Source organism: Mauremys reevesii, linkage group 6 (assembly GCF_016161935.1).
Source record: "Mauremys reevesii isolate NIE-2019 linkage group 6, ASM1616193v1, whole genome shotgun sequence".
In the NCBI taxonomy this organism is placed as follows: Eukaryota; Metazoa; Chordata; order Testudines; family Geoemydidae; genus Mauremys; species Mauremys reevesii.
In genome coordinates, this window is record NC_052628.1 from 87,593,246 (window position 1) to 87,608,985 (window position 15,740).

At 42.2% G+C, this 15,740-nt stretch overlaps 1 protein-coding gene across 3 annotated transcripts; it reads right to left on the reverse strand.

The window, feature by feature from the left end:
• Positions 1-187: 187 nt before the first annotated feature.
• On the reverse strand, positions 188-15,692 carry CDC37L1 (cell division cycle 37 like 1). 3 transcript variants are annotated; one of them, XM_039543563.1, is made up of 7 exons: positions 15,533-15,692; positions 13,581-13,862; positions 12,579-12,672; positions 8,349-8,464; positions 7,853-7,975; positions 5,731-5,895; positions 188-1,474 (listed from the first exon to the last, which is right to left on the reverse strand). In XM_039543563.1, the coding sequence occupies exons 1-7, from the start codon at positions 15,629-15,631 to the stop codon at positions 1,421-1,423; spliced, it is 933 nt and encodes a 310-aa protein (XP_039399497.1). In that variant the 5' UTR covers positions 15,632-15,692; the 3' UTR covers positions 188-1,420. The 3 variants fall into 3 exon arrangements, with proteins under 3 accessions (XP_039399497.1, XP_039399495.1, XP_039399496.1); XM_039543561.1 differs by lacking the exon at positions 188-1,474 and adding an exon at positions 3,095-3,749 and having other exon boundaries at positions 15,533-15,691; XM_039543562.1 differs by lacking the exon at positions 188-1,474 and adding an exon at positions 3,095-3,749 and having other exon boundaries at positions 13,581-13,865; positions 15,569-15,681.
• Between the last annotated feature and the right edge of the window lie 48 nt (positions 15,693-15,740).

The window sequence follows — 15,740 nt, forward strand, 5'->3', positions numbered from 1 at the left end:
GCCTCTTACTTAATGTAAGAAGCCACCCTTATTTGAGAAGCTTGATTAGAAAAAGCACTAGAAAGCATACGGAAGAAAATGGATTAGAGATCTTATTTTCATGAATACAGTGAATCCTGAACATTGACACTATACAATAGTCAAGAAGGGGTTCTGGTCATCTTAAAATTTCAGTCACACGCAGCACTACAATAAAATGTTTTATTACAGAAAATTAAAATCTCATTTCCAAAGCAGTGGGGGAGAATCTTGCCACAAGAGTATTCAAGCTTCTTTGATTAAACATGTTAGCTTGACAAAACATAGCTATCTATCTTGAAGCCTTTATTTATCCACATTTAAAGTTACAAAACTGACCTTTTTGCTATTTCACTCCACTAAGTTACAACATTAACAAAATTCTGACTACCTAGTTGCACCTAGAAGAGTCCCACTGGAAACAAAACCACATTTGGTGTGGTAGAGTAACTTTAATCCTCAGTTAATGAGGTTATAGAGCAGAGATTAACAGTAGGGTAATAGTCTCTTCCGTAATATTAATAGAGATGAGTACATTGCATATTTTGGTGGTAGGGAAACAGCCTCATTCCCATTCCACACTGGACTCTGATGGCTGAGGTCAACAGCCCTCTGTAAGCCTGGCTCTTTCAAATACCAAGCAGTCCAGATTTTTGTAGCTACTGCTAGTCTTTACAAGGAACTCTCATACCCATTTTTTCAGCTTTACAGACTGTTGATTTCATTTCCCTCAATCCCACTTTTTCAGAAACTGGTCAGCAAGATCTAGGTACAGAAATCAATGTAATCATCACATCCAGATAGTTAAACTTTATGAAACCGGTATAACTGACAGCAGACCATGCTGCTGAGAGCATCACTCCTCTCTGGTATTGATCCAAACAGGTCATCTAGTAGTAGTGCCAGCACAGTTAAAATACTTTACAGTAGGGTTTTTACTCCAAAGTATTATCATCACCAGTACTGACACATTCCAAGAAAAGCATCTGAGGAATTTGGAAAGCTTTTCATTTGTTGTAAGTGTAAGGCTATTGAGGTAGGTACTGTTCAGTTTGGGTCTTTTTTTTTTAAAGAAAAGTGACAAATTTTGCAGCCACCAGCCTTTATGTCCTTAGAGACACCTCTAGACATACACATGTTCCTTGGAGACTAGATTCCTTTGGACAGTTGCCTTAGCATTCCCATACAAAACTTTGATTCTATATTTCCATTTGACACCAGCATTACTGGGGTTTCCGGACCATTTCCGGACAAAAAGCAACAGCTCTCCCCACCTTTGCACTAGCCTAAATGCACATTTCTTCACTTTCCATAAGAACAGGATATTGGCTGCCCTTTCTCCAAGATGGCCCTGAGGTTTTTAGCAGAAGTGTGTTCTGTTCTTCACATGCCTGCAACAACCTCAGGGCTTAGATACCAGAGCAACAGGCACCTGCAGATGGCACTTCAGTTCTTTCTGTAGGATACAGGATTAACTGTGTTTAGGAGATGAACTACGGCATAGCTAGGTCACGTCTCATACTGTGCAGACATTCTGAGGGGGAAGTTAGTGATAAGAGAAATGACATGCCCTTTTGCAATCTTTCCCTCACTGTATTCCACCGACACTACTCAGCTACAACAGGTTTTATAGCATTGGAGAATATACTCATGTTTTCTGCAGCTTTTGGCTAGAGCCCACTGAGAGCTGTTATCTTCTCTCAGTAAGGGACTGCCAGAGGAATCACAAGTGTTTAGGCTGGTGTACTGGAGACCTAAAATTAGAATGTGCCACTAAAGTCGTTTCTGTATCTCAACCATATCAGAAACACAGATCAGCCCCCTCATGCTAGTAGCTGACAGACATTTCAATGAAGGCCCAGCAAATGTTTTTGAAGCTTGACTGTTCTCACCCCAAAATTCCCATCCATAAGGCTTCTTTAGTACTTAAAAGAAGAAATGCTCTTATGGTTCTCTATAACCAAGCATGTGATGGGCCTGCTCCTCACAGAACATGGAGACAAAGGCCCAAATTGTGCTGGCCACGGGGGGGGTGGGGTGGGGTGGGGTGGGAGAGCAGAGAAGTGGTTCCTTTTCTGACACCGGTTCTGTGCCACCACTGGCCCCTGCATGCCTTAGGACAGACTAGGAGCCACTCCAAGGTACAACTACCGCCTGTGGTCACCCACTAGCAAAGAAAAGCCAAATCACAGTAGTTCTTCAAACTTGCTCCCTTCACTTGTGGCTACAGAGGGATTGCAGAGGAAGCTGACCAGCAATGCTAGTTCTGCACCAGCCTAGGTATTCTGTAGGCTGAAGAAATTTGGCTGCTTTCCAGCCCCTTTATGCCACTTAAGCAATGCAAAAGGGTTAGTAAGCAGTAGAGAATGTGACTCAAGAAGTATATATAAACTAATACATTGCTATTAAGCTTTCCTAATTGTTTTCTATATTTTTTTCACCTGTGTACACAGCCTCTATGTATCTGGGCTGTTTCAGTATAGGACTGACCCTCCCTGATACCACAGTACAAATGCCTAGATATTTTCTCATTTTACAGCGAAGCAGTAGTTTTGGATTGCAAAGACTGTTATGGCAAAATTCTGAAAATATTAAAGAGTTTGACCTTTGCAGAGCTCTAAAGCAGAGGGCTCTTAAGATACTGCCCTATATATGGTTACTCTCAGCAGTTAACCACTTGGCCTCAATCATTCGGCTGATATTGAAACAGAACTCTCTTCCTTTTAAACTGAGGAAAGCTTGAAATACCATAACAAATCTGAATTGTAAATCAATACTGTTCACTCAGTCTTTGGCACTCAGGCTTTCGTTGTTACTGGTATGAAGGAGAGAACCTGGCTGCAGTACAATCTTATCCTGAAGTTGTTTCCCCCACCCTCAATCTCCCTCACCCGAAATATTTATTCACACTGGAACTTTGTAATGCAACCTTAATATTTTAAGTTAACACTAAATGTTAGACAGAAGAATCAGCTTCTCAGTGACCATGCTGCTAGAAATGCAGCTCAAAACTCACTAAGCAATTATACACTTTGTCTCTAAAATGTACATAACTTATCAGAAATAAGTCCTTTGAAAGCATGAAGTAAAATTTTAATCCCTGTAGTAGAGGTAAAAAAACCACTGCTTTAATCTGAGCCTCCAAGTTGATATCAGCTTTTGATTTATTGCTATTAATATGATAAAATTGGATTTGAGCGCTTACTATGTCAGCAGTATAGCATGAGTACAATTGTGATCTTTAGTATTCATAGAGCAAGACACGTCCATGTCCATAATAAAAGATTATAGCAGATTCCAACTAGAATCAACCACTTCTCGTAAACATTGTATTTGTGCAGATTTGTTTGTCATACTTTGATTCCTAAAATTAAGAATAAAGGCAAGTTTAAGTAGCAGAAACAACATCCAGTTTCACATTCGGTAACATATGAGAACCCCTCTCCTAGAAGAGGACCAAAAATCTAGCAGCACATTTTCAAACAAAATGACAAATGTGTTTCTGGATTACCCTCCTTCCAAAAACCAAACGCAAAAAATAAAGTGCAGCACCCAGAAAAGTAAGTGTCAAGAAAAGAGCCACGTTCTTTTCTTTGTAATAAAAGTACTTGGCCTCAGTCTTAACAGTACTATATTGTGTCCATCATTTTGGGTTCCTCATCATCTCGGTGTACCAATGAGTTTAAATTAAAGAGACCTGTGTTTACGCAGCTTTGAAGAGAATCTGCAGTCTGCAACAGGAGAAAACAACATTAATTCTACACCAGTAAATACTGAGATTCTAATTTTGCACCTTGTGCTTTCACAGTCAGTTGCCTAGCTCCCTTTAATTGTCTGCATCTCACACTCAGGACGCAAGTTTGAATGTGATGCATAAGGATTTGCCTGTGACTAATAGTAATGGTAATTTAGCTTATTAAAAATGTATCCCCTCAAAATTTAGGAAGCCTTTTGACTGTACTAAGCTTTTATTCATCTTGTATGGAAAGAGAGCCTAAAGAGAAATATACATACAGTAACTCCTCACTTAAAATCGTCCCGGTTAACATTGTTTCTTTGCTACATTGCTGATCAATTAGAAAACATGCGCATTTAAAGTTGTGCAATGCTCCCTTATAACGTTGTTTGGCAGCCGCCTGCTTTGTCAACTGCTTGTGGAAAGAGCAGCCCATTGGAGCTAGCTGGTGGGGGCTTGCAACCAGGGTGGACGGCAGTCCCCCCCATCAGCTCCCTGCTCCCCCAAGTTCCCTGTGCAGCAGCCACCCAGCAGGCTATCACTTGCCAGGCAGTTCAGTTGTCCCTCCCAGCACTGTGGTGTGCTGCTCCTGCCCTCTGCCTTGGAGCTGCTCCCAGGAGCCTCCTGCCTTGCTGTGCAGGTAGGAGCGGGGGGGCGCTAATGTCAGGGTGTCCCTCTCCCCCACTCCTGCCCCCCATCTCCACAGAGCAGTGGGGGACATGAAAGGGCTCAGGATGACAAGACTCAGGATGAGGGAGGGAGCTTGCTGGCAGCAGCTGCTGTCAATTTGCTGATCTACTTAAAAAGCCAGTGTACTTAGAGTGGGGTCAGCGTATTTAAAGGGCAATGCACCTCCTTCTCTCACACACAGTGTGTCTCTCTGCCATGCTGTCTCCCCTCCCACCATCCCTGCTGCCTTGTAGAGTGTGAGGCTACATTAACAACGTGTTAACCCTTGAGGGCTCAGCTGAGTGCTAGTTCATCATTTAGAAGCAAGGCATTCCCTGGGAAATATCCCACCATCTGACTCCACCACCTCAATCAAGCTTCACAATCATCATTGCTGTGTACAGTATTAAAATTGTTTGATTAAAACTTATACTGTGTGTATATATATAGTCTTTTGTCTGACAAAAAAAATGTTCCTAGAACCTAACATCCCCTATTTAAGCAAATCCAATTTCCCCATAAGAATTAATGTAAAGTAGCATTTTTCACGAACATAACTACAGCATTAAGCAAGGAGCTACTGTAATCCTATTCTAAGTTACCTCAGATGCAGGTGAACCTGTGTAAATAAATATCTTGATCAAAAGGATGTCTTAATTTTGATCCCAATTCAACTATCCAAGTGGGGAAAAACCCTTCGGTTTCTTTTATGTCTGTGAGATAACCATTAAACTAACATTTAAATCATGCTTTGTAATCCAAAGCCACCTACACTGAAACCTCAGTGTTTTATTAAAGGTATCTTGCAGTTCCCATTCTCTTATCACAGGCTGCATTTTTCTTAGGTTTGATTACTTGTAGGTTTCCATTAATGAGAACACTATGCTCATTTTCACTTGGAAACTCATTTTCACCTCCTATAATATAAAATTCAAAATTTAATTACAGAATCATTTTTATAATAAGTGTTTGCTCCAGCATACTTGTGGCAGATAAAATTACTTGCGAGTAGGTTAAGTATATGAATATCTAATGCATTAGGGCTGAATTATCAGGTTATAAAGTGCATTTGGATTTGTACTTGGATGCTATTTGGGGTCTAGGAGACAAAAAGGTAGCTTTTTCAGTATCTATATGGAGGGCAAATAGTTTATGTACAGAATATTTAACTTTAGTCCCAGCTAGTACCTTACTCCATAAGTAGTCCTATTTGAAATCAAAGGTACTACTTCACATGAGCAAAGATGGCAGACTCTGGCCCTAAAACAATTACATGATTTCTGTAAATGGATTTATTAAAAACCTACCTGTGGCAAAAACTCCAACATGCCTAAGGAACTGAGACCAGTATGGGCAATGGGATTCTGAACTGACATAGCCTGAAAACTTTGTGATTGTGAAGAGATTTTCACTCTTGATTTAAATCCTTCGAGTTCATTTTTAAAAGCCTCAAAATAACCTTCTTCCTCTGCCTGTAGAAAGAAAAGATTGTCAATTAAGTATTGCCCTAAACTCAAAACTATAAGTAAAACTTTGGCTATATAAGTATATACATTACTGGGAAAAAAAAAAAAGCTACACAATGAAGCACAGAAAAGGGAAAACACCACCACCCTAAACTTTGATGAAAGTCTTGGAGAGAAACCAGTAGCAGCTTTATGAAAAATCAGTAGGTTTCTTGATTTTTTTTTGAAGTGTGTTTTTAATATTTTTGGCTGGGATAATGATAAAAGGCTATTTTCTTGCAGCTGAGGAGCGGTGAATAGATCCTAATTTAAGCCATTCTTCATCCCATCCTAGAAGCTGAAAGGAGAGGTGATCCTCAGTACTGGACTTTTCAGAAGCAAGTCAACACTAGTTAAAGCTGGGCCCCCATTAACTGACAAGGCACTCTCCCTCCCAAGTGAATCTGCCAGTATGAACAGTCAGACTAAGTACTTGAAATGTTCACAGCGATGCACAAATTCAGCCCCTATGAGCACTTTAAAGACATCCTTTGATTTGCAGCAATCCAGCCAGGAACAGTACAAACTGCAGAAGTGGGTACAGAAAGGTGCACTACAGTGATACAAAAATGCTGTTAAGTGGAAGGCTGTGACAAAGACTGACCCAAGTCAGGGTAAACAACGGAGTCCTTGAAAACAAGCTAACAGGGACACCAAGTCCTTAAATATGCTTTATTAGTTGCGACTTAGAAATCACTTTGCCTGCTTAGCATCTCTAACTCCTGTTTACAATTAAATCTTGACATCATCAGCTTGGATGGGCTTTTTTGCTAGAGTGTACAATTTAAAACTTACTCAGACAAAAGTGGATTTTGCAGTTAAACATCACTGATTTCAAATTTATGATGAAATATGGAGTTCTTGAATTCTTACAATAACGTTAGGGTGTGTTCCCCAACATCAATTCATATTTCAAGAACTCCATCTTTCATTAGGATTCTAGAACACTTCATTTAATATTTGTGAAGCACTCTGGAGCTGTGAACTGCACACACTGTTCAGCAAAAATACTTTTAACTATGATTAAGCAGTTCTGTACTAAGTTTTAATTAAATGTATTACACATTAATTTTGCACTACTGTGATGGAGTAGTTGCCAGACCAGATGCTAGTTTATTCAACTGGACCAGAGTTTCTGAAGAAAGTTGCTGACCACACTGCTCATGCAATTCTTCTGGAATAGCATTTTTATTTGGGAGCATGGCGAGGGGGGCAAATGGGCACTGCAATAGATAGAGGGCATTCCACAAGACCTCTTTGCCCCCATCCCAAGATTTTAACATGCCTTCAAGTCATAGCTCTCTGGAGCCTGATACTGTTGCTCCTGGATGGCTATACTTGGTCATTACAGAGGCATAAAAATGTGCCCTTTCCTTAAGAAGGCGCATGAAGTCTCCATGGCACACCATGAGCCCAGCTGCTTTAGAAGTTAATCTAGTCCTGAATCTCTCTCTCTGGTTAAGCAGTGCAATGGAGACACCTCCTGTCCAGTGTCTATAGCTTCTTCTACAGTTAGTTTTTAGAGCACAAACTATTGATTCTGCAGGAACTCTACTCTTTCAGAGAGTAAGGGTCTAGAGGAAATGGGAGAGTTTTCACCATTCTATATTACTTGTGCATGAAAGAATGTTACATTTATTGTATGATTATAAATGAAGTACACATTGATTTTATGTTCTGTTCTCCTTTTAGACACTCACAACAGCACAACAACATCCACAGAGCTTCCATTCTCATGGTTACACTGACCATTATTGCACAAAGGGCTGCCAACAACTCAACCTTTCCCCTAGAGCCTGGGGCTATTCCCTTAGCACATATTTAGCTTGCAGCTGTCAGGAAGAAATCTCAGCTGCTCTTGAACACTGATCCCTCTCAGATGCTGCAAGAGCTTCTCTAGCATTAAAATGAAATCATGACTTACTTTTGCTCTTTGGAAAAATAGACGAAAACAGCCTCTGGGATCCACATTACAACTTTTGGCCATTTCTATAATAAACTGCATAACAACTGCCTGGTGTGCTACTTGTTCCATGAGAGCTCTTTTCTGGAAACAAAAGTTACAAAGTTACATTTTTAAAGAGACTGTAAGCATGTAACTAAGATTTCAAATGTGTTTTACTTTCATGATCACCAGTTCTCATCTTACAAGATCAAACTGAAAGTGGGCTGAAAGTGGGGATGCGTGTGTGTGTGTGTGGGGGGGAACGGAGACAGAACTACTGAAGAACAGACATAATGCACGGTATTATCGAGGTTCCCTTCAGTAAGATAACTGGAAACATGGGGGGGGGGGGGTAAGGGGAAGGGGGAATAGATAAATCATTTAATGTGATCTATGTGGATAGTCTTCTGTAGCATAAGCAGGAAAAATGTATACCTTCTCCCAGATTCAAAGCAATTTAAGATTTGCCTAATACCTGTTCTGCTTCTAGGTGAAAACACCATAAGATGAGATATTTAGCTGTATCTTCACATACAAGGTACGGATGGTCAGACAAAAATCTCTGGCTATCATCCCATCTGCTTAGCATGCCTGGTGAAAAGGAATTAGAAAGCCAAGTGTTACCATAAAAGTACACTGCTTATGGTATTTGAATGGCAATGGAGACCAGATAGTTATTACTTGACCCCATATGATAGAGAGTTTTAGGCTATGTTTACACTGCAGACTTTATAGCGGCACAGCTGTACTGCTACAGCTGCACCGCTGTAAGGTCTCCCGTATAGCCACTCTCCCGCCAACATAATTAAACCACCCCAATGAGCAGCAGTAGCTAGGCTGGCGGCATAGTGCTGTCCCCACTGGTGTATTGTTTGTCGGGGTGTGTGTTATTTTATTTATTTATTTTTTTTACACCCTGACCAACAAAAGTTTTACTGCCAAAAGTGCCAGTGTAGACATAGCATAATGACAAATTCATTACCACTCAATGAATGCTCAACCTGCCATCAGAAGAGTGACACAGAAGACTAAGGCTAAGTGAGCTAGTCTCATTCCAACTCCTAATTGACATGTGACCAAAATAATGATTGGCACCTTTTTTGCTAGTTTCAGCAGAAAGACCATGTTAAGAGTCCATTAAAGACTGACTGACACTTTCACTTGTAAATGTGGTTTCTATAACAGGATTGAGGCTAGAGAAGCTTGCACTGCCTCTTCTGTATCTCTTCAGTGGCTAGAGTACTTCAGCTTCTCAACTACCAATACAGCTGAAGAATGAAGACAGAAAGAACAAAATAAATTTCCTCTATAATTTTCCTGTATAATGCACATAGTTCAACTAAACTCAACATGATCCAAAGATATGAGACAAAAAGAGGCTCATTAACTGAACTTCTGCAACACTAGAAAACCAGGATATTCCATGTTATCTAGTGCATCAGTTGTCAAACTACAGGCCTTTGACCACTGGATACCTGTGGAACACTTCTTGGTGGGCTGCAGAGAGCTAGCTGGCTAACCACATGTTGCTGGCTATTAAAAATTTCATATGATAAAAAAAAAGTTTAAGAACGCCTCATAGAGGAAACTGTGGAAAATATTTCTGGATATATCTGCACGTTAGATGTCTCCTATACATAAAAATTAGAAGTGAGTTTAGCATTTAGAATTTCTCATTTACTTAGAGCTTTTCTTTAGAACACAAGAGCATCAATAAAGGAATATTAGGTTTTATGAATTTCTGTCCAAGGTGACTGAGCTACACGGTATGGGATCAATTCTAGAACACTACCCAGTAGGCAATTTCTCAACTATAAGAGACTAATCCAGGTTTGAAGTCAGAAGCGGAAAAAGGTACTATTAGACAAAGTAATTAATCTACCTCTGATTTATAGGTAGGATGTTAAAATGCAGAGACCAAATACAAACAGACCAAAGTGTAAAATGGTATGAACCAGGAGGAGAAATCATCAAGTTGTATGGCTTGCAACTGTCCTAAACAAAGTGGAAAAGTTATATTAAAAACCTTTAAAACCAAAACCACTAGTGAAGTCAGAATAAAATAAAAAATAAAAAATAATAATAATAATAAATAAAATAATAATAATTATATTTATAATATAATAATAAATAATAAAAATAATAATAAAAATAATAAATAATAATAATAAAAAATAAAAAAAAAGTTTAAAGAGTCTCATGAAGTCCGCAAGGTTTTATATATTTACCTTATTTCATTCACCATATTCAGAAATTATGAGATTACAAAACAATTAAGTATTTGAGTCCTAGCAGAAGTCAGTCTAAACACAAATTTGGTACTTTGCATTCCACCCAGAAAGCTAGTAAGTAGATATTTCTGCTAAAATGATTAGTGGGGGAACAGTTAATATTGTTCCTTGTGTGGTCATCCTTGGACTTCAAAGTTATTTCAGTGACGTGGAGGCAGGTCAATCACGTCTGTCGGCATATACTGAGACAGCCTCATGCATCACTTCACATTTGCATGGTTTGTTCTGAAACTAAGAGGACTAGAAACCATTTTTGTTTTAAAAAATATACCACCACAAAGAAAAGCCAGTATGGCATACCAAGTGCCAACTCAACCCCATCCCTGGTTGGAGGGATGATTTCCATCAGGTAATCAACAGCCCCAATACAGCTATGCCCCTACACATACAGGAACCAATCAAAGACTCAGAACAATGGGACACATTCAAGATATTCATCAAAATTTCAGAACACTACATGACAAAGGGCATTTGAGTACAATGGTTTTGATCACATTTCAATTATAGAGTTAAAGTGACACCTAGTGGATAGTCTGATATACTTGGCTAAACTACTCTACACCTGGGTTACTATTAATAGATGGTTATTTGACTAAAAAGTTATTTTCAGTAGTAAATCCCTCATGTGTATTACAGCTATTCCTCTTGTGGCTTACATGGCAAAGATGTATGTAAAGGTGTTAAGTATTTAATACACAGGACTTGAAAAATCCACTCAATGCCCAGTAAATAGTGTTCACTCTGAAGCACATGTACATGTAAAGGGTCTGGCAGTAAGGAGGTTTGGGAAGTACTAATCAATTTCCGCAGATTTTAAGCTGATGCAGCGCTTTTTTCCTGATTCTGCACATAAGGCCATCATTGCTAATGCTGCTTATCTCTTTCCCCAATCAGCAAACAAGAGTTGCTCACTATGTTCTTGCTTGGTGAAAGCTGCAAGCAGCAGCCAAGGCAGGCACTAGAGCAGGGGTGGGTGAACTATGGCCCGCGGGCTGGATCCGGCCTCAGGGCTTTGGATCCAGCCCACAGGATTGCGCCCCGTGGCGCCACGAACCCCGAGCCACTCTCAGCAGCGGCCGGGCCAACATCCCTGCGGCCCCGGGGCCCTTGCCTCCAGGAACCACCCCCCGCAGCTCCCATGGCTGGGAACAGGGAACCACGGCCAATGGGAGCTTCGGGGAGGTTCCTGGAAGCGCAGCGAGGGCAACGCATGCAGAGCCCTCTGCCGCCCCCTCCCCGGAGTGGCGCAGGGCTAGGGACAGGACAGGCATGCAGAGAGCCTGCCCTGGCCCCGGTGCGTGCCACTGCTACCCTGGAGCCCAAACCCCTCCTGCATCCTGCACTCTCAACTCCCTGCCCTAAGCCCCCTGCCTGCACCATGCACCCTAACTCCTTGCCCTGAGCCCCCTCATATACCCCCCCAGCCCAACCCCCTGCCCTGAGCCCTCTCCTGCAGTCTGCACCCCTGCCCTGAGCCCCCTCCTGCACTTCGCACCCCTCCTGCATCCCAACTCCCTGCCCTGAGCCCCCTCCCGCAGTCCGTACCCCTGCCCTGAGCCCCTTCCTGCACACCACACCCCCTCCCACACCCTGCACTCCCTCCCACACACCAACCCCCTGCCCCGCATACAATTTCTCCACCCAGATGTGGCCCTCGGCCCAAAAAGTTTGCCCATCCCTGCACTAGAGCTAGTCACAGAAAGGATTCTAAAAGAGGTTAGGAGGAGCATACCAGAACCCCTGATGCCCCAGCTGCAACCAAGTAGCTTTAGTGTGGAAGAGAAATCTTCATCTTCCATCCAAGCAGTGGTGCTCCTTCCATCTTTTGTTTGTTTGCAACTAATTAGTGCTCTCAACAGTATTTTTTTTAAAAGGTCTTTTCCCCCAAAGCCAAAACTTTCTTGGACCTGTAGGTTCTTTGTGTTCAACCAGAAAACACAGCTGTAGTCTACAAGAGAGTCTAATAACTGAACTAAAATATTAGAAATTTAGCTACTTAGCTGCCATTTCCATGGCAGGATACACTTTTGATAAACATTGAGGAAAAAAATGCTTCCCTTTAAAAGAAAAATGCTTCAGAATTTACAATACCACTGTTCTAGTATCACTTTTCATGACGTGTCAGATAAAGTAGACAGAACCCTCTCTTTTGCAAGGACGTAAGTTATGCTGAGCACTAAAACAGTGTTTATCTAAAAAGCATTATTGACTGTAGGATTCAATAAACTTCTGCAGCATGCATCCTCTTACTTGGAAAGGACTATTTTGTAATGACTATCAAAGAAAGTCCCAAACCCTAATAGACCAGAAACCTGAAGCTTGATTCTGCTAGCCAGATGCTTGATTTCGAAGTGTCTATCTAAACAGAATGCATAAAGCTAAAACTACCAAAGCTGGAAAAGAGAGGTACTTACCAAAATGTCTAATTTTTTGTTCATGTTTCTGCATGAATGATTTGGATTTGTCTTCATCTTCTATTTCTTTTCTTTTCTTTTGATTAATAAAACTCTGTGGGGAGGGGAGGAGGGAGAGAGCTTAATCATAGAATCCTTTTTTATGCTATTTTAAACTATATCATTATGCGAACACCATTTTATTGAATTTCCATTTAAAAAGTAATGCTTATAGTTGTAGGCCAAAAACCTGCAAACACACTGATGCATATACTTAATTTAACGTACATGAGGTGGTGTCTGAGAAACTGGGCTTTTTGACAATTAACACCAGCGTTAAAAAAATGACTCCTTCTAACGTCTGGTCCTGGATTATTGCTTGGAATAGCATTGTCATCTACTAAAGTATTTAACACGGCAGGTAGCAAGGCACTGAGTCCTTAAAACTCGAGAAATGCCTAACTTTTCCCCCCCTTAGTACACCTCTACCTCGAGATAACGCTGTCCTCGGGAGCCAAAAAAATCTTACCGCGTTATAAGTGAAACCGTGTTATATCGAACTTGCTTTGATCCACCAGAATGGGCAGCCCTCCCCACCCCCCCGGAGCACTGCTTTACCACGTTAGATCCGAATTCGTGTTATATCGGGTCGTGTTACATCGAGGTAGAGGTGTATTTATAAGTTTAATATTGAAGTATTAATATGAAGAAGGTAGGATTTGATGCTAACTTTATCATTTGGAGACAACTGCTGTTTTGGAGCAATGCAATGTGAGATCCCTGCTAGCAGTACAAAAACATTTCTTATGTTTTGATATCAGAGCAGGACGTACTTTTTGGTGGATTTTAATAAAATTAATGAAAGGATACTCATTCAGAACTTAATCTTGTCATATGGACTGTTCTGGATACGAACAACACTCACAATGTTACAGTGACAAGTGCCATATAAATAACTTGATTTACCTACCAGTTCTATCCCTTGTTTTTACCTGCTTTTATGCATGTTGATATGGTTCGTACCTTATTAAATACGTCCTTGCTAACAGAATCTGTGTTCCACAGATTTTGTGTTTCCCTCTGTATTAGGGCCTCTTCTTTCTGTCTCCATTCTTCCTCCCTCTGTCTCAATTCTGAAGCATCAGTCTGTGCTTTGGCATGTTCCTGATCCAGGGACTCAGAGTTATGCAGTGCTAAACTACCAAGTTTCTGCTGGGCTTCTGCTAAATTCCATTTGCATTCCACAGAGCTCTTCACAAACTCCTTTTGTTTTTGGCAAGCCAATTCAATCCCATGGCCATATATCTGTATGGGGGAAAAAAAAATCAGATTTGTTTATTTGGAAAAGTGGAGAGAATTTAGATAGCACGCAAACAAGTAAGGTTAGTTGCAGAACAGAATTCTGAGATGGCAAATTTGTGAAAAGTGAGGTTAAATTCTGAACAGTGACTAAAATTGATATTATACAGTTGGATGTTTACTTCAATGATTTCCACATTAAATTAGCTCAGTTTACACATAAAATACATTTTAATAACTCCCAGACTTGCAAACTCAGGGATCATGTATCAGCAGTAACAAAGCTTCTCCAACCAAACAGCAGAAAACAATTTTTATGAAGAAGTATGGGCGAAAATAGGATCCAGCTGGCTCTCTCTTAGCTGTTCTGGTTCTGCAGTGCTAACAATAGCCAAAACACCAGAATTAACTCTAAATACATATAAATCTGTAATAAGAAAGTGGCATTTTTACAGTGTCTGACCATAACTGGACTTTCTGAGTATTGCTTAAATGCCAAACAGATTAATATTCTTTGCTTAAAACGCCTTGTATAAAGGACAGATATGTAGAAAAATAACCTATTTTACTTAGTTCTCAGATAAACATAGGCGGGATTTTTAGTACATATAAACCCCATTTCAGACACCCAGAAAAAAGAGTATGAATTCCTATATAGCTATCTGCAGTTTCTCATGCTTACTCTGGGCTTTGAAACATGGTAGATCTTCTTTTAACGAAAGGGGACAAGTTGCTGCTTGCTCAAACTTACCCAAGAATCAAAGGTGAAGAGAATGTCTTGAAAGGAACGAGATATATAGTATTCCAAGGAGTTAACTATGCGGCCTCTCTAGGATTTCCAGTTCCTGCTTGTTACAAACCCAGACTGTTACCTCTCAAAAAGGAGCCCCATATATCTGTACATTGACTTTTTCAACACAACAGTGATGGAATAAGTGTTTATGCAACTCTGCTGCACATAGTTCATTCTGTCAGTCACACCCAGCAGTGCAATGGAGAATGGGAAAAGGCAGCGTGACACTCAAGTGCTGGCCTGGCGACCACCCACAAACCCAGCGCTGAGTGACTGGGGGGGCACACACTGGCGTAAGGGTAGGCGCACGCTACGGCCACCTCTCCTTGCAGGAAACACTGCGCCTCCTTCAGCATCACTTCACTGCAGAGGCTTCACACTTGGCTCCCATCAGGAGCGTCACGTCGCACTCGCCGCTAGGGTGACCAGACAGCAAGTGTGAAGAATCGGGGCAGGGGGTGGGGGGTAATAGGAGCCCATATAAGTAAAATACCCCAAAATCGAGACATCTGGTCACCCTACTCGCCACCAACGCGGGCGAACGGCAGCCGGCGAGGGCCGCCGGGCAGGATCTAATGGGGGGTGGGTTACCGAGCGCCCCGGGGCTCTGCTCACCCCATGCGGGCGGAGCCGGGGCTGGAGGAGCCGAGCGGGGCCCACGGCTCCACGCTGAGGAGGGAGCAGCTCTGGCAGGGCCGGACTCGCAGCAGGCCCGGGGGCTTTGCCAGCTCTGCGACCCCCGCTGGAAGCGCCGCCCAAGGGCGGGCGGGCGGTTTGGCCGCGCTGCTAGGAGCGGGCCGGCGGGGCAGCCGCAGTCACGGCCACGCGAGAGGGCAGCGAGCCCAGCGCAGGGCCCGATCCCGGGAGTGGGGGGAGAACGTACCTGCGGGTCCGGCGGGCGGGGCGCGCAGGGCGGGTCCGGGTCCGGGTCCTGCCCCTCCCCCGCGCGGAGACCCCGGGAGCGCGGCGGCCACAGCGCCATCCCCGCGCAGAGACGCGCGCCACCGCCTCGGCCCCTCCAGCCCCCGCCTGGCTCCTCCCCTCGCGCAGGCCCGTTACCGTTACCAGCCTGGCCGGAAATTAGGCCGAGC